This window comes from Diplotaxodon limnothrissa, linkage group LG8 (genome assembly GCF_057381915.1).
Source record: "Diplotaxodon limnothrissa isolate DT_005_m linkage group LG8, D_limnothrissa_male_GT1.1, whole genome shotgun sequence".
In the NCBI taxonomy this organism is placed as follows: Eukaryota; Metazoa; Chordata; class Actinopteri; order Cichliformes; family Cichlidae; genus Diplotaxodon; species Diplotaxodon limnothrissa.
In genome coordinates, this window is record NC_140603.1 from 30257548 (window position 1) to 30282157 (window position 24610).

At 44.0% G+C, this 24610-nt stretch overlaps 2 protein-coding genes across 3 annotated transcripts; both read right to left on the minus strand.

Annotated features, from left to right (window-relative positions):
• Window positions 1-303: 303 nt before the first annotated feature.
• abca5 (ATP-binding cassette, sub-family A (ABC1), member 5) lies at window positions 304-17896 on the minus strand. The gene is made up of 38 exons (XM_085361651.1): window positions 17783-17896; window positions 16538-16707; window positions 15255-15441; window positions 14987-15160; window positions 13613-13710; window positions 13259-13485; window positions 13033-13174; window positions 12709-12897; window positions 12262-12409; window positions 11423-11600; window positions 11087-11145; window positions 10593-10879; window positions 9523-9642; window positions 9298-9436; window positions 8710-8800; window positions 8426-8565; window positions 7737-7856; window positions 7431-7632; window positions 6953-7119; window positions 6353-6480; window positions 5998-6135; window positions 5802-5915; window positions 5472-5642; window positions 5275-5388; window positions 4994-5131; window positions 4791-4859; window positions 4611-4702; window positions 4269-4392; window positions 3982-4099; window positions 3797-3888; window positions 3506-3681; window positions 3263-3338; window positions 2852-2946; window positions 2567-2686; window positions 2327-2479; window positions 1121-1200; window positions 981-1036; window positions 304-889 (listed from the first exon to the last, which is right to left on the minus strand). The coding sequence occupies exons 1-38, from the start codon at window positions 17793-17795 to the stop codon at window positions 749-751; spliced, it is 5046 nt and encodes a 1681-aa protein (XP_085217777.1). The 5' UTR covers window positions 17796-17896; the 3' UTR covers window positions 304-748.
• Window positions 17897-18938: 1042 nt separating this feature from the next.
• asb3 (ankyrin repeat and SOCS box containing 3) lies at window positions 18939-24528 on the minus strand. 2 transcript variants are annotated; one of them, XM_085361685.1, is made up of 9 exons: window positions 24327-24528; window positions 21833-22003; window positions 21617-21729; window positions 21070-21202; window positions 20743-20920; window positions 20446-20664; window positions 20053-20355; window positions 19306-19439; window positions 18939-19216 (listed from the first exon to the last, which is right to left on the minus strand). In XM_085361685.1, the coding sequence occupies exons 1-9, from the start codon at window positions 24526-24528 to the stop codon at window positions 18984-18986; spliced, it is 1686 nt and encodes a 561-aa protein (XP_085217811.1). In that variant the 3' UTR covers window positions 18939-18983. The 2 variants fall into 2 exon arrangements, with proteins under 2 accessions (XP_085217811.1, XP_085217810.1); XM_085361684.1 differs by having other exon boundaries at window positions 24306-24528.
• Between the last annotated feature and the right edge of the window lie 82 nt (window positions 24529-24610).

The following is a 24610-nucleotide window of genomic DNA, read 5'->3' on the forward strand; positions in this document are numbered from 1 at the left end:
TTTTCTTCAGCCTCAGAAGAATAAAAAGCAAACACGGTGTTAGTTTATTTTTTTGTTGGTTTTTTTAAAGGTTTAAAGAGCTGTACCATGTCTCTTTAGGCATGTTAGTAGATAGGCGTTCACTTCACAGGCTCAACGACAGAGCGATTTCTGCACGTGCTACCAACACTAATAAACCAAAGATACTCGTCAGTGCCAATACGTGAGGAGGTGTGGTTCAGAGATGTGCTGCTTTGGTACCATTACGATTATGGACGGTAGTAAACAAAAAAAAAAAACAAAACAAAAAAAACACACCCAAAGAGATGAGAAAACACATTTACAGTAACACTCCTGCTCAGGAGGACGGACGGAAAGGATCACAAAGCTTATATATATATATATAATTTTTTTTTTGTCATTTAACGGACTCCCTGTGAAGATAAAAAACATTAGAAAGAGGAGTAAGTGTGGCATCAGCGTGCTGAGAAAGACTGCAGGCCCCTCGGTCAGTGCGAATCAGAAAGCACCGATGGACGAAAGCAACACACACATGCGCTCCCACAGGAAGAGGCCACAACAGCCCAAACACACAGTCAATCCCAGTGTATGCAAGGCCCGCCCCCTCCACCCACACAGGTCTGACGATCATTTTAAAGGCGGTGGGCGTGCAGTTTGTGGGGCAGTGCTGGCGTGAGCCCTCAGGCGCTGAAGCCTGGCAGTTTCGGGTTTCTGGTCAGTTACCGGGCAGCTCCCTCTCGGGTGGAGTTCAGAGCTGGTGCACGATGCTGTCTGTGTGGTTGACCGAGACGGAGCCGTCCTGGCGCAGCCGCTGCCACTGGAAAGTTGTGCTGAGGGAGCCCACCTCGTCCTCCTCGTTCTCCTGCTCCTTGGCAAACTCCATAAACACCTGCAGGACAAAAGGAAACAAGGAAAGCTTGGAGTGAAGAATCCAGAGGTCCAGTGGAAGTACAAACTGACCGCCTGACATGTAAGCCTACCTGCTCTAAGGTGGACTGGGAGAAGTTGTACTCTTCAAAGTTGAAGGTTTGCTTGGCTGACGACACAAGGAAAGAAGATTAAGTACACGGGAGAGAGAGCAGAGCTGTGGAGGAGAAACGACGGGTCAGCACTCACTCACCGCTCTCTAACTGGGAGAAAGACTTGGCCAGCGATTGGACGTCCTCCATGGGGATCTTGTAAACCATCAGCGTAGCAAAGCTGGAAAAACAGCACACATACATACAGAATTAAACTGGGACACACAGAGCAGTAGCACGCGTCTGTGTTTCCACAGCTCTATTTTCCATAATGCTTCCTCCTCTCTTTTTTCGCTCTTAGTTGACTTTTAGTTTTGACTCTGAATCTAATCAGTGGTATAATAAGCTACAAAAATACATATAAAAGCTCATGTTTTGCCTCATTTATTGATTTCTAACATTTTTATTTAAGCTTTTTATTTACTTCTACCCCAAAAACAACCTCGAACACCCACACGTTGAGCACAGGATATCTACTCCCAACTGTTATTTTAAGGGAAAAGTTAATTTTATTTTACTTTACGAAGTGTTTAACTTCTTAAAGCTCGACTTCCACGGTTCATTCTAACGTTTGACACAGTTTTTGTGAACAGCTGAAACTGGGTCGTTCCATTAATCATATTTTAATCACAAGCACGATTCTGTCTTTCAGTCAGGACAAAATTCTTACTCTGGATTTGATTTTTGCTTTCTCAGTTTTATAAGGTTCACTGCTTTCCTTTACAGTGTGCTGTTGGCACTCATTAAGTGTCCATCACTGTGTAGCTGAAGTGGAAGAAAGACAGGTGTTAATCAACTGAAGCCATCTACAGGAAGAAAACACTGAAGGTTTCACAGCTGGACTAGCTGCTGTGGAGTTATGTGACCGCATTCCCATCTGGTGCTCTCTTCACCGCCATCGGTGCTCGCTGGCTTTATGATCAAAAATAGGAGGATATACATTTTGGACTGCCTTTTAAAGAATTTTACAGCTTGTCCTACTGATAAACACCTTTCCCACTTTCATTCATACTGCACCAAAGTCCATCCATTCAAGTAATGAAGAGTTAAATGACTGAAAAGTTGCAGCTTTTTTCTTCTCTGGAGATATTTATGCTTTTCTATTGTGGCCACACAGATGTCTTTCATTAACTACAGCAGCATTTCTTTATCATGCAGAAACACTGAGACACACTTGAAACTGCACAAGGATTAAATGTGACAGAAAAAGGATTTTTACCAATCCAACTCACTTAAGATCAAAATGGGCTGTAAAACGAGTCTGACATCCCTGAACTGCACACAGACACAGACAGGTCAGGGCTCACCTCTCCTGCCGAGCGGCGTGAGGGAATATTCGTAGGATCTCCTTATGCAACAGCGCCACCTGCTGGAGCCCCGTCAGCTCTTCTCTAAGTTTCACCTCCAAACTGTAACCGCGGCCATATTTTCCTTTTAAATGTTGGATGGAACCGATACATCTGCAGGAAAGAGACCAAGCATTAAGAGGCATTATGCCGAGACTCGGAAGTTTGAGAAATTATCGAGAAAGCAACTGTGGAGCGAACCTCAGCTGCCCAGAAACCATGATGGCGACGCGGTCGCACACAGCCTCTGCTTCCTCCATGTAGTGAGTGGTCAGGATGGCTCCGCGCTGACGGTTCTTAAAAGCGGCTCGCATGGCCCTCCTACACGAAGGAAACGCTTCTTTTAACGGTAGCATTGCTTATGAAATTAAACACATTATTTGGCAGTGAAAGAAAAGAAACATTTATTTGAGAGAACTTCAGCGCTTCACATTTGAAACAAGAAAAAGGCAGAAAAATGCTTCTGTAAGGAAAACATCGTCTCACCACATGCGCTGTTTGGACTTTGGATCCATCCCTGAGGAAGGCTCATCCAGTAAGACGATCTGAGGATTCCCGATCATGCTCAAGGCAAAGCACAACTGCAGACATACAACACAATAATATCATACAAATACTGTAAAACTATAACAGAAAAGATTCGAAGTACCTCATGTGTTTCATGACAGAACATACATTTAAGGCTTTTACATTTGAAGTGAGACGTTTAAACGTCACTGCCGCGAAAAATAAAATGAAACTTAAAAAGCTAAAATATTCTGACTCGTTAGGAGTAAAACGTCGATTTTGCTGTTAACGCCAACAGGTTTCTGATAAATACTTTATTATCAGGCAGGATAAACACAGCATTAACATTATAATCGAGCAGACTAATAGGCAAGCCGAGGGTCTCCTCACCTTCCGCTTGAGTCCTGCAGACAGAGTCTTGGCTTGTTTGTGTAAGTGGTCCTTCAGCTCCAGAGCATTCACCACACTGACAGCAACGGCAGACACACAACAACCGTTATTAGCTTTACACTCTCTCTCTCGAAAAGATTTAAAGATCTACATCATCTTTGACTGTCTGACTGTTAAAAATAGAAATCACTGTGGTCAAACGTCAGGGGGAAACCGGTACTGAGGATGAGACCGAGACTTTACCGTTTGATGATCCCCGGCACGTCCTCTCCTTTCAGGCCTTTAATGGCGGCGTAGATCTCCAGATGCTCCTGCAGAGTGACCCGAGGCCACAGAGGGTTCACCTGTGGACAGTAGCCCACGTGCTCCAGAGGATTGTCCACTGAGCGAAACTCAGTGCTGTAGTCTCCCAGCAGCACCTGGACCAAGACGAGCAAAGATTCAGAGTGTTTTCTTGGTTTAAACACATGAGTAACATGACTGAAATGATTAAATAAACAGACCGAGGAATGCTTCAGTATCATCCTACTGTACCTGGCCTGCAGTGGGGTCAGTGTCACCTGCCAACATGTGCATGATGGTGCTCTTTCCTGCTCCGTTGGGGCCCAACAGTCCAAGAACTTCACCTGAGGAAACAGCAGGGTAGGATTCAGACTGTGGGTGAAGTCGGCCGGTTGGGAACCACGCAGCATAAGAAAAAGCAGCAAGACTAAGCGTACCTTTACGGACACAGAAAGAGACGTTCTTTGTGGCCAGCTTCCTCTTCTTGCTTAGAGAAAATCCTTCTCTCCTGCCCTTGTACTGCTTCTTCAGGTTACTCACAACCACGACCGGTTTCTAAACAGACACAGAAAAGACAGAAAAAGGAGCAAAATGCCTTCAGATCACCGACGAGAAACAAAACACTAAAGATGCCTGGCTAAATTAATCTTTATTACACCTTGACTCTTCAACAGGGACCAGGGACTTCAACAGCATTCTTAATTTATGTATTGTAAACATTTACCTCTTCACAGGACTGACAGCTGAGGGCCTCTTTGACTCTGGCCCTTTCCATCTGGACATCTTCGTCTTCATTCTGGCCTTCTTCTAGGTTCCTCTCCACCTTGGCCTTGGACTGGGATGAGATCCTGTGAATATTTTAAAAGAAAATTAGGTCTGCTGCATTTAATGTAGGCATCAAAACCTATATGTTTTTACTGCAGTAAAACGGTTGCGACCACATTTTGTTCAGGGATCTGGGTAACTCCAAAAGCCTCACAAACTTTTCTACCTTTATCAAAACAATAAACCTCAGTATAAATAAACCAGAGGTTCCTGTAATCAGAGTTATGAAAGCGATCATCACCTGCAGAGCTGATCATTTTTCATCGTCCTTCCTCCAGAATGGATCTCCAGCCAGCGAAGCAGGAAAAGCAGAACGATGCACTGGAGATAAGGCTGAGCACAGACACACAGTTACAGTTAAATACAGTTCTGACATTTGTTTATCACATTTTTCCCCCACGTTATGAAATATGATACATACAGCTAAAACTGAAATGAGCAGGTTCTTCCACAGGAAGTTCTCCTCGTAGACAGTCGGGAGGAAGGTGGCCTGAGAAATGGAGAAATGCTCTCAAACATGACTCCAATAACGGCCTCAGCCCCAATGATATATGATCGTGTATTTATTTGAAAAACACAGCTGTATGCTTGACAGAGAAAGCAGCTGTTGCCCTGAGCTCCTACCTTGGTGATGCAGTTGAGACAGCCCATGAGAGGGTACAGCGGGTTGAACAAACACAAGACGTTGTGCAGGGTTCTTGTCAAAGCTGGATTGTTGTTTACGAAGGACAACTGAACCACCGAGGCTGACACGACGCACACCTGAGGTACAAGCAATTTATTTTTAATAAAGGTTTCAATCTAAAGCATTTTTGTTGTCATGTGAAGAACAAAGAAAAGAAGAAGAAAGAAGAAGAAAAAACAGCAGCAGCAGGCTTGTTCAGGATCACATGTTTGAGTCTCACCATCATGGAGATGACAGAGAAAAAATCCCTGTTGCTTTGGACTCGGGCGAAGCCGAAAGACGACACATAAGTGAAGAGAATCATGGCTGGGCTGAAGCCAACGGTGCAGAGAACCTAAGGCGGGGCAGAAGCCATGAGATGAAGTCACGTATGTGTTGTATTACAGAGGAATAAAGTCTTTAAGCAGCTGGACGCACCACCGCAGAGAGGTTGCTGGAGTTGAGCAGGTTTCCGGTGTGGAAGGAGAAAAGGATGATGGACATGAAGGACAGGATGAGGTAATAGAACGGGATGTCCACCGCTGCCTGACCGCACCAGTACGCTGACGGTACGAGACCAGAGATGCGCAGAGTTGAGCGACACTTTATCTGCAAAGGGAACAAAACCCCCAAAACAAAACACAGAAGTGACGAGAAATGTGACTGTGTGGCCCGATGTTCTCACTGTACCAGACAACGTTTCTTTTTCCCTCTAAATCTTTTGTTGAAAAGATGAATCTGTTTTTATCTCTGTGACTAACTGGTTACCTCTCGGTCTCGAGTGTGGTCCATTGCAAAATATGCCGGCATTCCAGCTGCCAGCATTCCCAGTATGATTGCCTCTATGTACACCAGCGCGTAGGATGTAGCATCAGGGATTTGCTGATGGGCATCACAAAGGGAAAGTTTAGTGTCTTGGAAACGACCTCTGTTATCTGACTCTATATTTGTCAAAGGCACTCACATATTCAAAGGGTTTGGTCCACGTTCGGATCTGCCCGGTCCCATTCAGACCTCTTAGGAGAGCATTGCTCAGTATATTGACGGTCATGGGCAGGGAGTGAACAGTCGTGCTGTTAAATGCAACGCTGTATCTGAAACCCTGTTAACAACACATGAAACAAAGTGTCAACAGCATCATGAACTCAGCACTCCATCTAAACAGAAAGCTCTCAGTTAGAGGAGCCAGCAGCCCTCAAACAAAGAGCACTTTGGCTGCAACACGAGCACCGTGACACATTAAATGTAGGTGGAGGTGCTCCAGTTTCATCTAATCTGATATCAGTAATTAAATTCAATCTATGCAATATTAAAGTGACCTTGCTGGATCTTGTTACGTTGATGGCAGCGCTGTGGGGAGCCGCCGCCATGTAGTCGCTCTGCTTCATCATTTCCACTTTGATGTCCTGAGACTCGATGTTGTGGATGAAATCGGAAATATCAGAGCCTGTAGGTACGAAAAAGGCACGGCTAAAATCATCCATACAACCATTTTCTGCTGCGTCACAGGGGCAGCGGTCCAAGCAGAGATGGGCAGACCTCCTTAGACATAATCTGAGTTTGTTGCCACTCAGCGTGAGCCCAGACACCCCTCAGAGGAAGCTTAATCAGCTTGCAACTATAAAACTGCATCATGTAGAAGCTCATACGTGTCAATAAAAACAATTTAAATCAACATCAAGGAGGTCGGTTAAATTACACCCACGGGACATATTGTAATGATTATGGTTAGTGGGATATTTCACACTCGTGCAGAAGTGCGATGCTTCATCACAGTGTTTACATCATGTTGTGCTTTGTGATAGAGCTGAGATCTCGAGTCTTATTCAGGGAAAAAAACCCACTGAAAGTGAAACAAGCCTTTTAACTCAGTTACACAGAAACCGTCAGGCTGCCGTGTTTGTATCTGTGACACTCACCAGTTGAGTTCTGAACCAGGAGGCTTGTGGCGTATCTCTGGGGCGCCTGGTTCCTCCTCAGGAGGTAAATTGGCAGAAATTGGCGGTCTGAGGAGTGAATCTGGATGTTTCCTGTGGCCAGCGACAAAACCAGGACTGCAGCCACAAACACCAGGAACAAGGCCAGACTGGAAGAGGAGGAAGGGGGAGGTTAGAGTCAGGAAAGTCTCGATAAATGGGAGGAATAAAGCCTCAAAACACATCCCTATTTCTGTGACTGGACAAAGAGGCAGAAAACTATGGATGTCATTCAGTTCTTTAACTCTAAGCTACAGGAGCAGATGGAGCATGTGTGTCCATCATATGACAGATTAACATACAAACAACAAAAACAAACAACATGTATTGTATTAAGGTAATAAATAAGAAGCCCGGTTTACCCATGATATCTTCAAAATAAAGAAATTGGCTAATAAAGTAAAATAAGGAGAACACTCACGTGTAAATGAAGGCCTTCCTCTCCCGGCGCATGTTGAGCATGTGCAGCCACGCCACGGTGCTGAACTGCTGCCGCCACAGGGCGTGACCCGTCACAACGTCCGGCTTTGTGTCGGAGAACGTGAGCAGCCTCTGGTCCGTGTCGTCCAGGGAGGCGGGGTCGCACTCGTCGTCCGCCTGCTCTCGATTAAACACGCTGTAGTCTGAAGACATGAAACGACTTTTACTCAACACCAGAGCTCCTGCAGACTTTTTCCATTCGAAAAACTGAAATCAGCAGCAATCTTCAGTTTGGCGACACACTCACCAGCCTGATCCACTTCAGCCTCTGCCTCCAAACGTAGAAAAACATCTTCCAGCGTTGTCATGGAAACACCATAGTTGACTATTCCCAGTCTGGGTTGAGAGTCGAGCTCCGAGAACAGGCCTACGAAAGATGAATTCAGGACCGCTCAGCGCGCTGCGTGGCTCACAGTCAAAGCTGAATCATGACTGAGTCATACTCTATTTTTAAAATACTGTCTGGATATTTTTAAAGGATATTAAAGAAACCATGAAGGCCAGGAGTAAGTAAACTTTCCCCTTTGAGCAGGAACAACTGCTCCAGTATCACTCTGCTCTGCCCCAGTGCAGATTCAGAGGTTCAAGAAATTGCTTTATTTGCAGTCGATTGCTTCGGAGTTATGATTTTTAAAAACATTTTTATACAATGCACAATGTCAAAGCAAGGCAGGTAAACCAAAAACTGCTGATGGGCACATTTAGGAGTACATGTGTGTGCACAGCTGCATGCGTGTTGCTACAGAAAGCAGGCAGCTATCAGAGAATCAGGTCAGGATAAATGTGCAAAAACGTGACCCGACTGTAAACTAAAAATATAATCAGTACAATTTAATGCTCAAAAAACAAACACGCACAAAGGAAACCTCTGTATGGTCGACTCGTGTCATGATTTTTTTTTTAAATGTGACCGACGGACGTTCCTGTGAATCGAACCTGGGAACGTGTCCATGCTCTCGAAGGGCAGAGTGAAGGTCAGCTCCGCCTCGTGCTGTCGGGATAACTTGGCTTTGGGAACGTGCTGCTTAACCAAAGACGTGATCTTCTCTGCGTCACATGCCTCGCTGATAGACATTCTGCAAAGGATGAAGAAAAACATCTAAATCTAGTTCGATAAAGACGCCCGTGGTTAATACACGTTCTAAACTCAGCAATAACAAAAACAATCGAATTAATTATTCCTTTTGGGTTCTTGTAAGAGTCAATGAAGGGGTCCTTGCCTTAGATGATAGCCCACACCGCACTTGATCTTGAGATACAGAGAGGAGCCAACACACTTCAGCTGACCTTGAGAGATCACAGCTTTGCGATCTGCAGAAACAAACATTCAAAAAAAATAAATCAGACATGTTTTCAACTCGCGTGGAGATAAACCTTTGTTCTCATATGGGTCGAGTATAAAACTGGAGCTGCTGCTCGGTTACATAAAGCTGTGCTGGTGTTTTCTGCTCGCCTCTGCACCTTGAATCTCACTCTTGAAATTCTCCTGCAGCAAGGAAGGCAACTCAGCGCTGACCTCATGATGAATAACATCACCAAGCTGGAGCATATGTCAGCAGCATACTTTAAAATATGCATACACAACAAACCTGAGTGAAAACTGTTCATCCGGTCAAACGGTTTTATTTTAAACATCATCAAGAAAGGCGGAAAATTTTCTGCAACACCAGCTCCTGATTAAAATATTGATCAAGCTAGAAGATCCTGAGATACCATCATCCAGGATAAGAATAAAGCACAATTTCTGGTCTATATTTCCAGTCCAAAGTGTGGGTTTGTGTATCTTACACAACAAGGAGCATTCGTACCAGCAAGGATGTCTGCCTCGTCCATGTAGTGCGTGCTGAGCACAGTGACTCTGCCGGCCCGGCGACTCTTCAGCAGAGACCACACCTGGTGCCTGGAGTAGGGGTCCATGCCGGCCGTGGGCTCGTCTAAGAGCAGGATCTGACAGAAACAACCACAAACTCACGTTATCCAAGAAGGACTGGTGTCTGGATTCGAAAAATTGAAGTAAGATTGCGCACAGGTACCTTTGGATCTCCTAGGATGGCGATGCCCACAGACAGTTTCCTCTTCTGGCCTCCGCTCAGATTCTTGGCCTGAGCCGTCATGATCTTCTCCAGGTCCAGGTCCTTCAGCACCTTTGTGACCTGTCAGAGAAGGAAACATCACACTAAGGCTCAACAAGCACAGCTTTTTAAACAACCTCAAGAATGTCACATATTCTCCTGCTGAAAGCACTAATGCACATACATGAAAACTATGACACCAACATGCTCTGGAGTTTAGCCACCTTCCACAACTTTCTATGAAATCTAAATCTTAAGGAAAATAGACGCAGACCCCATCCGTGTGTCATTTTTACTTTTTAAACAGTGGATTTAAAGACCTTCTAGAAGCAAGTCTCACAACTCTGCAGTCATCTTTACAATAAATTTGATGTTCCCATCTAATTTAAAGCATCATCACTTACTGGATATATTAAACTGTATGAATAGAATCACCAAAATGTGGCAAATTTGTTCACAAAGAGCGCTTTTTCTTATACATACTTCTAACTTATACTTCAACTACATCGGCGCTTCATTAATTAATCTCGGGGTCTTCAGTCTAACCCCCCAGAGCACTGAACAAATGTCAGTCTGATGATTAGCAAAGAACATTTCTAATCTACCTACAGCTTTGCTGTGGAAACCACAGATTAGGATGATAAGAAGACGTTTGCTACCACACACCCTGAAATTATAGGAAATGAAACTACTGTGTGTTTGTGCATATGCCAGTGCAGCAACGTGATTGGCTGATAGTTTCCTGGTTTCTGTGGGTTATTAGCTCTGTGGTGATAGGTTTCATCAGCTAAAGATGAAAAGAGATTTCTTCTCAAGATTCGCAGCCACTGTTCAAGTTTCTTCTTGCCGTCGAGTTTAAGCACATTTGGTTTATAAGAACTACAAATCACCTTTTAACGTCGATCAACCCTGGTGTCGAAGGTTGTCACCGGTAGGTTTGATGTCATGTTTCAAATGTATGTTTTAACTTTGATAAATGTCAGAATGTTTCAGACTTTGCACTGCGGGAACATTTCGATTGTCACATTTACCTCGGCGTCGATGTCTGCTCGTGGGATCCCTTTGATGGCAGCAAATATCCTCAGGTGCTCCTCCACCGTGAGCACATCAAAGATGATGTTGAACTGAGGGCAGATTCCCACCAGCTGCTTCATTTCGGACGCGTCGGCAATCTCTGCCACAGGCGAGCCGTAGATGGTGGCCGTGCCGTTCGTCGGCGGGCAGATCCCACACAGGATGTTCATGAGGGTGGACTTTCCAGCCCCGCTGTGTCCCAGCAGAGCTGTAATCTGTCCCTCATAGATGTCAAAGGTCAAACCTGAGAAGGAGAGGTAAAGAAACAGGAGGAGATACGGGATGTTATTTCAGTCCATTGTAGGAATGTGGAAAAATATCTAATCTAACCATGTAAATCAGGCTTTCTGCTTATTACTGCGGTTGGATCTTTAGCCCACATTATACAGCACCTTCACATGACTCATGCTGTAACCTTGAACAACATGTATAATCATAGAAAAGCACTCACCCCTCAGAGCCTCCACCACGTTGTCCTTTTCTTTGTACACTTTGCGGATGTTATTGATGCTGTTGGAAACAAAACGAGCGAGCAATGAAGAAACAGTGAAACTGAAAGGAGAGAAGCGTAAACACAGCAGCAGAGTCAGTTGAAGAGCAGCTCTCAGGTTACAGGCTGGACCTCCAGGCTCTCCTCAGCTGATGCTACAGCTGAGCCTAACGCTGATCTACCCGAAGCTCTCAGGGCCTCCATCTCTCAGTCCTCTGAATCCATACTTTTAGTAAAGGTACTCTGTGAGCCCTGACATAAGAATAAAATGAAATATTGGTAAGTTCAGGCTTTTACCGGATGGCTTCTTTCCCTCTGAACTCGGGAGAAACCGGCTCGATAGACTCGTCCCCACCAGGAGCGCCGTTCAGCTCAGTGTCGTACACCGAGCTCACCTCAACATAGCGCTTTCTGTGTTTGGACCAATAGGACGGCTTCAGGAAGTAAACCAAGGACCTCCGCATTCCAAACTCACCTGCGTATCAGAAAATCATCATGAAAACAAAATGAAAACACAAAACAAACAGAACTGCTAACCCAATCAGCTTCGACCAGCAGTGGGGCGATTTAATGCTGCAGTCAATTAAAGCAGCACGATCAATGTGGTGTAACGCTAATTGAAGTACAGATGGATCTGCAGAGCAGTGCTGCACACACTCAGTGGGTGAAAAGGGAAACATCTGACAGTTTATTTCCCACTCGCTGCACAGCACACCGCTGGAGGGCTTTTCAAACTTGCTGTGGGATCTCAGCTTGTTCTTTTCCTCAATGCCCAAAAGCTTCTACTGATCTGTAGCGCAAGACATGTTGAGGAGGTCATTTTAACCATTTAAATCAGCTGTGTTGGACCAAGGACACGTCCGAAACCTGCAGGACACCGGCCCTCGAGGCCTGGAGTTCCCCAATCCTGAACTAAAGAGAAAATTCAAATGGTTCCTGAAAATTTTACATTTTTGGCCTTATGACACATGGGGGAATAGAGGGTAAACACTGTGTATTTTCAGCTGTTTTGCTACTATGTAAAAGATAAAAAGGTGACTACAAAAAACACACTTTTACTAAATTAATAGCTGCTGGATTTGTTCTGGCAAAAACCAGTGTTTGACCGCACTGAGTTCAAATATTTTTGCACTTACCAGGCAGCACCTGGTCCAGGTAGGTAGCCAGCAGAAGATAAAGGATGCAGTCCACAACCAGCATCAGCAACGGCACGTACAAAGGATGAGGCCCGTTAGTCAGAGAAGAAAATACAGCACCGTCTCCCTGTGCCTCCAAGTAAACAACCTAAAATAGATATTAGACAAATACGCACTGAGATCAGCCTCGGTGGCATCTACTGCACAAAGCTTCATCTTTCTGAAAAATGAAGGCTGGAAAACTGCAGAGATTATATTGACATTTCTAGCAAGCTGCAGAAAGAACCTAATATCACTTATGATGCAATTAATAGAAAAATGATCTAAATTAATTCAATTAACAAAAACAGGATCAACACTGAGGTGAGAGAGGACTGCAACAAGCTGCTATTTAATTTATTCCAGAAGGAGAAAAGTACTCCAGAGGAGACCAGAGCGTGTTTGTACCTGTGCAATGCCGATGGAGAAGGCACTGGGCGACAGCAGGCACAGAAGCCACACCAGCGGCTGTGGGAAATCCTTCACGAGGACGGTGAAGAGCGACAAGCAGCCAAACACCACCGTCAGCATGGATCCCACCGTGCTGGCAAACTTGGGCTTCTTAAACAGCGGAGTCAGCATGAAGGAGAAGAAGATCTGTGGAACAGAGTCAGGATATGGATGAGAGGAACGAACGTTCACTACTAACAACACAAAGGCTGGAATCAAATAGCCACAGCTATATGTTATTTCTTTATTTCTTTGCTTTCCCTCCATCCCAGCTCTACTCACTGATGATATTCCATACAGGAATATGAGGAAAAAGATGACAAGGAAGTTGCTGTTAGGAAACAACGCTGTGTACGTCGCGATGATGGCCATCAGGATGGACATGGTGGTCACCAGAGCAGCGTACAGGAGGCCCCATGATAACCTGTCAAACCACACGTACACATGAACGTGAGTTTCTTTGGTCCGAGTGTCCGAATGTGCAGCGGCCGAAGCCGTTTCTCCTCACCAGAAGGCTGTGTCGTAAAGCCCCATCATGGTCATGGTGTCTTTGAGACGATGCTCTTTCTCAGCCGCCACGTTGACGATGAGGAAGGTGACGAAAGGCGTGAAAGCCAGGACCAGGTAGATGGAGATGAGGGCGTGGGGGAACTTCTCAACCTCCACAGAGCCGGGCTGACCCATCATCACCGCCTTCAGTTCGAGCTCGCTCAACACCGAACGTTTTGTCTGCATCTGAGCACAAAAGATGATAAAAGAGTTTAAAACTTTTTTCAGTAACGTAGTCAAAGAAAATCCATGTGTGAAAAATGCAGTTCAAATGTCCGAAATTCAACAGCAGCTGAGCTTCAGCCTGTCTCACCTGAATAATGGCTGCGTCGATCAGAGACTGGAGGTGAATGAAGCCGGAGTACCAGTAATTTGCAGCCCTGCAGTTTACAGAGCTCGACAAGCAGCTGGCTGCAGGAGACGAAGCAACGACAGCAATCAATCAAAATGTATTTGTAAAGGACCTTTGTTAAAGGTGATTCAATATAAATCATAACAAATAATATACAATGACCATCAATATAGAGTAGATTAGAAAGATGAAACATCACAGCAATAAAATAACATTTAAACTAGTTTTTCAATAAAATAATACAAGGAAAGATTAAACAAAAGTAAATGATCTAAAAATCTAATATAGTAAAAATAGAATAAATATACTTTAAGTCCAAAAAACTAAAGTAAATGTGTAAGAATCAATATAAGTCCAGGCTAAAAGTTTGAAGATTTCAACACTTCTGTTTTAAATTTGATCATTTCTGTATGAAATATAAAACAACACCACAGCACGTCACACATCAGCTCTAAGAGGGAATCATCTCTTTTACAGTTCTGTTCATCTCTTCCTCCACTCCATGCGTTCTTCCATCTTTTTATATTCCTTCATACCAAAAGAGCTACAAGTCAGGATCCAGAAAGCTGAAGCATGTTTATGGTTTAAATCGACTTTTTCTCTCCCTTCAATGTCTGATTAATGGAGAGGAAACGCTTTCAGATGTTCTGGGTGACAGCCAGATCCAGTGTTGATAGTTCCCGCTTATTTTCCCTTCAACATCTTCATAATAACAAATTATTAGTCCATGTTACGTTCCCCTAAGTGTCCAGGTGAAGCAGGGAGATTAACAAAAAGTGGGTTTAAAAAAAAAAAGGAGCTAAAGGAGGCAAAACTAAAGGAAAACCCAGAAGTTGGCCACTAAACAAAATAATAAGTCACCAACGCCCAGGAGTAAGCAGCCTTTAACCCTTAAAAAAACAAAAAAGAAAACTCCAGCAGTAGAAGGGCGGCACCTACAGATGGAGAAAGAGCAAGACGCACTCACCAGGGCAAAAAAGAATAAGTACCAATCACAGCAGAGCATTGCTGCGCCCTGCCAGGGCTACAATGATAACTCATTTAAGGATTTTACCACCAAGATCATGTGCAATGCCCCCACTGACTGCTGTTTCTTTTAAACCAGCACGAGTACTTTAAACGATTCATTATGGAGGTTTTTTTTACACCAAAGGACTCTTTCAAAGGCAGTTAGCAGCACATCTGAAGATGTATGCAAGTCTACAACACAAATGAGCTTCTGATCTGTCACTGTGAGGGAAGTGTAGAAACTTTGTACCCATTTAAAATAAAGTTGAGCCAATCCATAAAAATAAAGCGGGAGAAAGTATAATAGTTTCAATAATTAGGCTTTACCAATAGACTCTGTGTAGTCACTGGGTAAAGGCAGCTGGTTGTGCGGGAAACGGAGTTTGTAAGATGTGGCCGAGCTGTCCATGAACACGACGCCAACGTAGCTGGAGGGCTCGTAGAGGCTGGCGTTCTCCAGATCCTCCTCACTGGAGAACATCTCCAGACGATCCTGCATAACTGAAGGAGGGGAAAAAATGCTCAGTTTGCTCTTTTCGAACCCTCTGCACAAACCTAACGGACACAGAACCCCGCAGATGGTTTTCAGACTTACGCATATTCTGAGCCACCTCTTCCATGATGTAAGTGGTGATGTTACTGATTGGTGTGTAGCCGAGGCCTTTGAAGAAGTGGCTGTCACTCTCCAGCTCTGTCGTGCTGATGCCGCCATAGTAAACATGAGGATTCAGGGTGCTGATGAGTATCAGGAGCCCCAACAGGAGCAGAGGGAGGATCAATTCCTGCACAGACAGGGACACAGAAGGAATGTGAATAGTTTGCTCAGTAAACCCTGATATCCCCCAGGTCAGATCAGATATAGCATCGTCTCTTAAATATGTTTTCTTGTGTATGTCCAAAGCATTACAACCCAAAGTTGGTGAAAATTCATGCTCTGTGGGACAGGAAATGAATTTACAGGTACATTTTAGTGAGAAAAGACATTACTTTCACTGATGACTGCATGCACGCAGCGGCTCTAACTGCAAAACCAAACCGCGAGATAAAAAAAGAAAAAAATTATATTCCTATTGATAAACAACCTGTAAGGCTGAACTCAGAGGGGGGCATGTCAAGAGTTTGAGGCTTGTGGTAGACAGTACCAGAGAAGAGAGATGATTATGTAGTGTGAAGCATGTTCTAGGTAATTTGGCATCATCTGTGTACAAAACTCAAACTAAATATGGTGTCAACATTTTCTTCTCCCAACTAAAGCTCAAGTTTCCTGTTGAACAACTACACTTCTCACAAAAACACTGCAACAGATTACTAGATTCTAAAAATGTAGAACAAATCCAGTCTTTGGGGTAACGGCGGGTCTGTGAGTGAAATAAACAGGCTGTATTATTCACAGCGGAGCTTAGGGCGGCCCTGACTGCTGTTGAAGATGGAGGCGGTCCCAGAGAGCTCCAAGTCAAAAGAAAAGCTGATACACAGGCACATAAAAAATGCATAGACGCAACTTAAAGCCGAATAAAAAATGCATGGTCTAACAAAGCAGAAATAGAAAGCAGAAAGAAGCAATGGAGTGGCTTCAACTTTTAGCGACTTTTAGCACACAGGCGTAAAAACACGACCTTTTCAATGACTTAGTGACACAAGCCGAGACTTCCCCAGAAACCAGAACACACCTCGACATCAGGCTGCTAGATTATGGTAAAAATCGCATGTTTCAGAAACTCTGGAAACATTAGTTATTTATTGGATTTATGGTAAATGGCCTGTATTTATATAGCGCTTTACTAGTCCCTAAGGACCCCAAAGCGCTTTACATATCCAGTCACACACACATTCACACCCTGGTGATGGCAGCCACATTTAAATAAAATGTTTCTGCACCTGCAGGCTCTGCTGCTTGGTCCTCCATTTGATGAGCAGATTCTTGTAGAGAAGACTTCTCGTTTGGTTCCAGACTCCAGCGTCTCTTCTGTACATGGGCTGCATGCTCCCAGCATTCCTCATGTGGATAACGTACGGACGAGAGGTCCTCTCACTAATCCTGGCCTCAGCTGCAAGGGACATAGATGGCAGAGAAGAAATTAAAAGCCCCGGACATTATGCACTCGAGCAGGAGGACTTAAGACAGTGAATCAATACAGCAGGTCTGCAGTTATCCCGCAGACTAACTGATGCTTTATTTCCCTCTAGCATCTTAAAGGCTGCTTTGCTTTGTGATGATGAAAGGATTAATATTAAACTTTCAGCTCGTTCTGACTCCAAACTGCTGCAAAAAATATTAACAAATTCTCAGGGGGAGGATTCATGTATGTGACCTGGAGGCAGTTACTTTAAGGATGTCTGTTCAAACTGCAACATATTCTGATGATTTAGGTTTCCCAAACTTTGTTTACATTTTGGATGTTTTACCATCTAACTCTTGATTTTCTTTATGAATGTAAAATCCAGTGACGTGGTGTTTATGTGTTCGTTACGTTACTGGTCTGCACAAATACTGCTGACTGAAGTGCTGCCTATCTGGGTCTTTTACAAAAGATTTCTGACAACAAGAGCATCATGTTGGTGGTTACAAATATATAGTTATAGGAAATTATTTATTTATTTTTTCCCTGACTGATTCATACAATAAACTTTCATTTGAAGGACTTTCCGCTCTGCTTAGAGTTTGCTGCAGTAATATATAGTATTATATATTAGTTAACTAACCGAGACCCAGTATCGGTGTATACAGGTGTACTATGACACCTGTCAGAAGTTTCTAATAAAGCAAATTAAACCCGCTTTCCTTGTTTTCGCCAACAGCGCTCCGATGTTAGCTACAACTGGCGCTAACCTGCTACCTGCTGATATTTCCATATGCTAAAGAAGAAGAAAAAAATCAACAGACATTAGCGTCGCCGCTTCGTCCTCACCCGGACCGGAAAACAGGACAGGTGTAGGCAGCTGAGTGAGCTAGCCTCTTCTCAGAATTAACCGCGGCTGATTGAGTGTATTTTTCTAATCTGACGCGCTGAATGGCAACACAGGCACACGGAGCAGCATCGAGCTAACAGGCTACAGCTGCCAGCGTGTGTACGCCGGGCTAAAAACACGTCCGCTCCAGAAAAACAAGCACAGCATACTCACGTATGAAATACATTAAGACATATCCTTCCTCAGCTCGCGATTTAACGGCATTACATTACAGATTTTATTTTGTAAGTATCAGGTAAACACACCCTTAAACGAGCTGGTTTCTTGCGTCTCTACTTCCTTCTGTCAGATGCAACGCCCCGAAATGTGATGTCGGCCAATCAGATTTGGTCTCGGTGATGCTGACGCAAGTCTGCGCCAATCAGAATGCAGCAGCAGGCATTTATTTTCATTTCACAAACAGAGCATGTCGTTTGATAAATGAGGCGAACAAATATCTCTTGTTTGGGGAAATTTTCACTTTAATTAGAAAAATAATTTTATTAAATCATAGCATTAATGCCAAAGGCTTAGCCATAAAATTTATTACAAATCACTTAAGTACAATACAATTTCTAGAAAGTAACAGGTGAAGTAAGCTACGGATAGATGACAAATTAAAGGAAAAAAACACCCCGTAATCCTTCACGCCTGCAGTGCGTAGACTCGTACGAGCCATCTAATCGTCCCCGTACAGCTTTTGATGATCTGGTGCCAATAAAACGGAGGAAGAATATGAATGAGTTTGGATAATTACATCTATTTGTATGATATATATTTCTTGGCTGCTTTGTTATTTTAACCACTAGTGAGCTGTTTATTGACACTAGCTGTACTTCCTGCACAAAAAGGGGAGGGATCACTGCAAATCAATACAACGTTTGTCTATGTGATTGGCTTTTATCCTAATGTATGCTCTCTTCCAGAGTGAGAATTCCCCTCATCCATAGGGCACAAGGGTCACTGAAGAATATGAAAATGGTGTGAATCACACGTGTGCAGTCTCAACATTTCAATCCAAATGAACGCCTGTGGGAGATGTTTGACCATTAGACGGTCCTCTCCAACATCATCAAAACATATGAGGGAATATCTTTTGGAAGAATAGTGTCCAGCGCTCCAGTGACTTTCCAGACATTTCAAGAATAAACATAAAGGAGCAGTAGTGCTGTTCTGGTGGTCCAACACCTTAGTAAGAGGCTTTTTGGTTTTTCTATTAATTTGTCCCTCTTCTGTACCTGACATTCTTCTGTTTAAACCTCCAATCCATCCATACTCCAAATAGGAATGTGCATAAAATGATGAACCAGACTTGAATATTTGCATTTAATGGAATAATATGGATTCTTGGGTTGAACATAAGACACCGATGTGGTCATAGAACATGTCTGTGCTGGTGTGTATTGCGATGTTCCTCGATTCGCTGTAAAATTGGCAATAGTGGCGCGTGTGGGTATGAAGCTTCTGGGATGTCCCTGAATTTAAGGAAATCATGAAGCAGGTTGGGGACAGGAAGCTGTTGGACGACATTGGTCCTCATCAGGATATCTGGTCCCAGCAGTGCTCTGACCTGCAGCCGGCAGATGTGGGAAAGACAGGGGACGGAGTCTGAAAGAAGGTGGAGAGAAAAGATCAATCGCTGCAGTGTTTCCACGTGCAGGTTATTTAAACTCTGCAGTGCATATTTACTGCTGTACCGAAACATGGATGTGGATCCCAGGACTTTTCTGCCACCCTTCGATCCAGAATATGTTTCAAATGGGGAGATAAAGTCGACCAGTTTACAAACTCAAGGAGGTAATTTAACACCTGGCTGTCTGCCTCTTCCAACCTACAAAGGACAGATGACACAAAGGAACAGATAATGATGATGGGTGATCAACCAGCTTTGGATCCTGACTTAAATTTAGCCGATCTCCTGTTTAAAATAATTTTCTCAGGCATATCCAAACAGCTTTAAATATGGAAGCTTTTTTTTTTTTTTTAAGATTATTCCCCCGAAGTCCTCTTCTGGTGGGGGAAACGGCCACTGCTGGTGAGTGAAGGTAGGAAAATAAAATGAGCGCAATTAAGATGAGTGAATTTGATTTTGGCAGGCAAAAACAGGCTGATGCAAATGCTACTGTGCTAATCTTAATGTCACTAAAATTTAATTGGGATCCTCGTTTAACATCACTGACTAATAAAACCTGTTAACTGTGGGGTTTGACCTTATTTTGGCTTCTGAAGTGGGCGAGTCAGAAAGTTAGAGAACTGTTTACTTAGAACATCCTCTGTGATTTCTCCAAACAGCAGCTGTGCATGAGAGGGTGACCCTGAAACTGTGCCTGGCCAAATTAAACAAAGTCAAGCTTTTGATTTTTAGAGGCCCAAACAGGGAACAGGGAACAAACCTATTACAGCTTGTTGATAACTAAGGAGACAGAGGTGGAGTGGCGCCTTACATGTGGGGCTGAAGCAGTAAAGATGGTTCCAGTCCTGCCTTCAGGAGAGGAGGAAGCCAGCAGCCAGCAAAATGTACTTGGTTTAGAGCCACACAGAGCATCTCGTTCAGTTCTCTCAGCTTCAGCTCAGTTTTCCCATCATGCTGCAGTACAGATTCGTCGCTGGTCACAGCCTCTGGGCGAGGTATCCACCGGTGCTCAAATATCAGCTGCAGCAGGTCTGCTTCGTCAGTGGCCAAAGCATAAATCCAATCTTCCTCATTCAACCTTGCTCCTGCAGCTATCAGCAGTTTCACCGACTCACTGAAAGAGATTTTAATATCAAACTAAAATAAACCATCTGGTTTATCTTGCAAATATGTGCAAGGTGGTAAAATCGGCATTCTTACACACCTGTAAGGTTTCTGGGGTGTGCGATACAAGGCCAGGGAGAGCGGTGAGAGGAGGCCATGGGTGTGTGAGCAGTCCTGGGCGTCTGGGCTGTAACCTTCCCTCAACAGCAATTCCACACTCTTGGTCTGATCGCTGTTAATAGCTACATACACCGGACTCACCATGCTCTCGCCACGGTCGCACGCATGATCCGTAACAGCTATGAGGCTCCTGAGGATGCTGGAGTGACAGAATATCAAAATGTCAAAAATACACAATCAGCCTTATTTTAAAAGAGGTTAATTTATGTGTCAGTACCCGATGTGACCAAACTGGGCTGCGGCGTGAATGGCAAACTGAGGCCAGTCGTGACTGCAGACCATGTTAGGGTCAGCCCCGTGGTCCAACAGGAAGTCCACACAGGCCTGGTGTCCCTCCTGAGAGGCGATGAACAGAGGTGTACTCAGATCAACTGCCTGCGTGTTCACGTTGGCACCTGAAGTGAAAGCAGGTTAAAAATTAACTGTGTAATCTATTTTACTTAATTACTTCCTAAAGAAGAGGCCAAGAGGACATGGAGCATGAGATCCTTTAACAAGGAGGAAAACAAATGTACAGCTACCATTAAAAGTAAATCATATTTACCGGCGTTAACGAGTATTTCCAGGCACCCCCTCTGTCCGTACTGTGCAGCCACAAATAACGGGGAAATCCTGTAATCATCTACTTCCTCCAGGTTGCATTTGTTAACAAGAATGCGCACGATCTCAGTGTGGCCCTTTGGGAGAAACATGATCTTAAATACAATCAGCAAACACACAAGGACCCCACAGCTAATGCTGGCAGCAGAGAGCAGGAACGTTTAAGCCCTACATTCTTCACAGTGAGCATCACAAGAAATCACTGCATCCCTGCATTCTGCTGAACTTTTATGTGCCAGTTTGCACATTTTCTGCAGGTGTTCAAAGGTAAAAAATGAGTTCATTTATAAGTGAAATGTAATAAAAAGGTTAATACATGCACAAAGTCTCTCTCTCTCTGTGCCTTGCAGCCAGTCAGAAAACTTAAGGGCAATAAGGGAAAATCCCCAACAGATGTGACCATGCTTTCCTGACCGAAACCAAAAAGTCATGATCTACTGTTAAATGAAAACTGTTCGTTTAAGAGCGTGAGTGCTAATGCTAATGCCTACCTTATATGCAGCTTGGTGCAGGCAGGTCCAGCCGGACTCTGTGTGCATTCTGTTGACCTCAGCACCTTTGCTTACCAGCAGTGCTACAACATCTGTGTGCCCGTGGCTAACAGCTGGAAGCACATTTTGGGACATTCATTTGGTTAGAGGAGCTTAAAGGGTTAGACAAGCAAAAACAGAAAAAAATTAAACATCAGTGAAGCGCAGTTGTAATACCTTCATAAAGAGGACAGGACAAGTCGTTAGTGAGCTGGTTGATATCAGCGTGTGCTTTGAGGAGCAGTCGGACCACTGACAGGTGTCCACACTGCGCTGCCAGGTAACAGGCAGACTCACCCTCATGCGTCAGATGGTTCACATAAACACGACTACAGCTGGAGGAGCGTGCTGCACACAGACGGAAACCAAAGAGGAAGAACAAAACGCAAATAAGAGAAACGCACATATAACTTTAAAACAGCTGCTGAAGTGACTGATTTATCCATTAATCATTCACATCCATCTGGAGTCCAGCAGAGAAGTAGAAGGAGTAGAAATACCCTCAGAGGTGGGAAGTAATGAAGTACAGATACTGTGCTTCTGTACTTTACTTTACTTTGTGTGTGAATGTGTGTGTGAAAGGGTGGATGACTGGATATGTAAAGCGCTTTGGGGTCCTTAGGGACTAGTAAAGCGCTATATAAATACAGGCCATTTACTTTGAATTTTACTCTCTTCATTTTAACACAAACATCTCTACTTCTTACATTTTCTAACCAGGCTGATTTTGTTTAGGTTTAACATATGTGAGCTACTATTTCCTGTCTTTGGGTACTTTCCAGACATCGAACTAATCAGACCCCAAGCAGAAGGAACAATATCCATCACCGGTGCTCGCACATGAAGAGATCAGAGAGGAAAAAAAATACAGTTTGCATCATTTATTTATTCAGTATACTCTGGGATTCAATCAGGCTTAAATCAGGTTTGGGGAACTCCAGGCCTCGAGGGCCGGTGTCCTGCAGGTTTTAGATATCACGCTGGATCAACACACCTGAATCACATGATTAGTTCATTACCAGGGCTCTGGAGAACTTCAAGACATGTCGAGGAGGTCATTTAGCTATTTAAATCAGCTGTGTTGGATCAAGGACACATCTAAAACTTGCAGGACACCGACCCTTGAGGCCTGGACTTCCTCACTCCTGGCTTAAATGATATGGAACGGTATTTCTTTGGTGCAGATGCCCATAAGCTGCGGCTTGTGCTACAGAAGAGGAGGAGAGACTAACATTTTCTAATGGACATTTTAAATGCAATGTTTCTAAGAAATATCATCAAAGCCACAAACTGATTCATACACTGGATTCCACCTTTGCACTAGCCTTATGCTGTCAATGGGAACGCCATGTAATGGAAAATATTAGGATTCTGCTCTTTTCAGTGTCAAGCTGACCTGGCTCAATGAAAGGCTCCACAGTATCAGATTCTGCCTGTCAATACAAGTACAAGTACATCTTTTTCACAAAGAAGCATCCATGTAAATCAATAAAACGACAGCTCATGTAACATCAGCTCATATCCTGCTGGATAAATCCATAAAGAGGAGCAGGACGGACCGGCTGATGACAGGCTGTGCACAAAATCTGTAAAATCCCACTTTAACCTTTCACTATAGTCATCTTACTGTTTGGGTTTCACGACAAAGTCACACATCTAAAGTGCAGTCAGCAGCAAAGAGAGCTTTTTAAATTCCCTTTCTTTTTTTATTCAGCATATCAGGAGTTCAAGCTGAGTTAATTTATTAGAATTTGAATTTAAGTTGAAATAAAGTTTGTATAAATAATATTTTATTATAATATTAATATGGAAGGTGGAAGTTTGAGCACATATCAGAGTGTGTACTTTTGTGTACTTTTTCACCGTTACTTGAGTAAAGAAGTACTTGTGTAATGTACTTGAGTAGTCCCGACCTGTCGTCCATCTGAAATACCACATCGGGCAACAATGTGAAAGCACTTTGCTTTTCAAAAGTTTGGCAGTTGTTGTTAAATGTTTTTTGAACTAAACATGCTGCTGTCCTAAAAATGCAAAATGAGCATGTATTTATGAAAAAGCAATAAATAATCTCAGTTTTCACTTTCTATCAAGTGAAAGCTCCCTGATTCGATCCCGGGAGTAGACACGCATCCCTTTGAAGCTGCTCCAGGTACATCTGCCAGTCAAACATAGTATGACTGTAATGGGCCCAAACATATTGTGTTACTGTATGAGAACATCAGGAGTGGCAGAGAAGTATGTGAGGCTGGTGCAAGACATATTAGAGGGCAGTGAGACAGTGGTGGAGGAGGGTAGGAGTGACAGATGGGTTGAAGGTGAGGGTGGGATAAGATCCGGGATTGGCTCTGAGCCCCTTCTTGTTTGGAGCAATGGGGACTGTTGGACACTAGGGTCTCTTCTAACTTTGCATCCAACGTTAGACAGGCAAGGCTGAGACCTTTCGGACATGTGCAGAAGACGGACAGTGGCCAAAGGATGCAGAAGATGGAGGTGCCAGGCAGGAAGAAAAGAGGAAGACCTCAGAGGAGGTTCGTGTGAAGGAGGACATGAAGAGGGTTGGTGTGACAGAGGAGGATGCTGGGATAGGGTGAGAAGAAGGAAGGCAGATGATCCGCCTTTGGAGACACCTAAAGGAAGTAGTACTGGATACCTGTGCAGCAGCCTCTCTTACCTCTGACAGCTGACAGGATTTCCTGGACGCACACTTTGCTGCCAGCTGCCGCCGCCTCGTGCAGGGGGGTCCAGCCTCGGTTGTCCCGACAGTCCACACTGCAGCCTCTCTGAATCAGCGTCCTCAGCCGCCTAGTGCAGCCTGAGCGAGCAGCAGCGGCCACACTGGACACCGTGTCTCGGTAGCACTCAGTGAAGTCCATGCCCAGGTTCACAGAGACATTCGTTATTTTAACTTCAACAAGGATTAACAGTCAAAACACAACCTCAGAGTTACTCTGGATG

Coding starts and splice junctions, on each gene's coding strand:
- abca5 (XM_085361651.1), bottom strand. Junction 11,146..11,422: donor AGAGGGAAAGAAGCCATCCG/GTAAAAGCCTGA, acceptor TGTTTCCAACAG/CATCAATAACATCCGCAAAG. Junction 10,880..11,086: donor CGTGGTGGAGGCTCTGAGGG/GTGAGTGCTTTT, acceptor TCTCCTTCTCAG/GTTTGACCTTTGACATCTAT.
- asb3 (XM_085361684.1), bottom strand. CDS start 24,528: ATGGACTTCACTGAGTGCTACCGAGACACGGTGTCCAGTGTGGCCGCT. Junction 20,921..21,069: donor GGAAATACTCGTTAACGCCG/GTAAATATGATT, acceptor CTTTCACTTCAG/GTGCCAACGTGAACACGCAG. Junction 19,217..19,305: donor GGATCCACATCCATGTTTCG/GTACAGCAGTAA, acceptor ACCTTCTTTCAG/ACTCCGTCCCCTGTCTTTCC.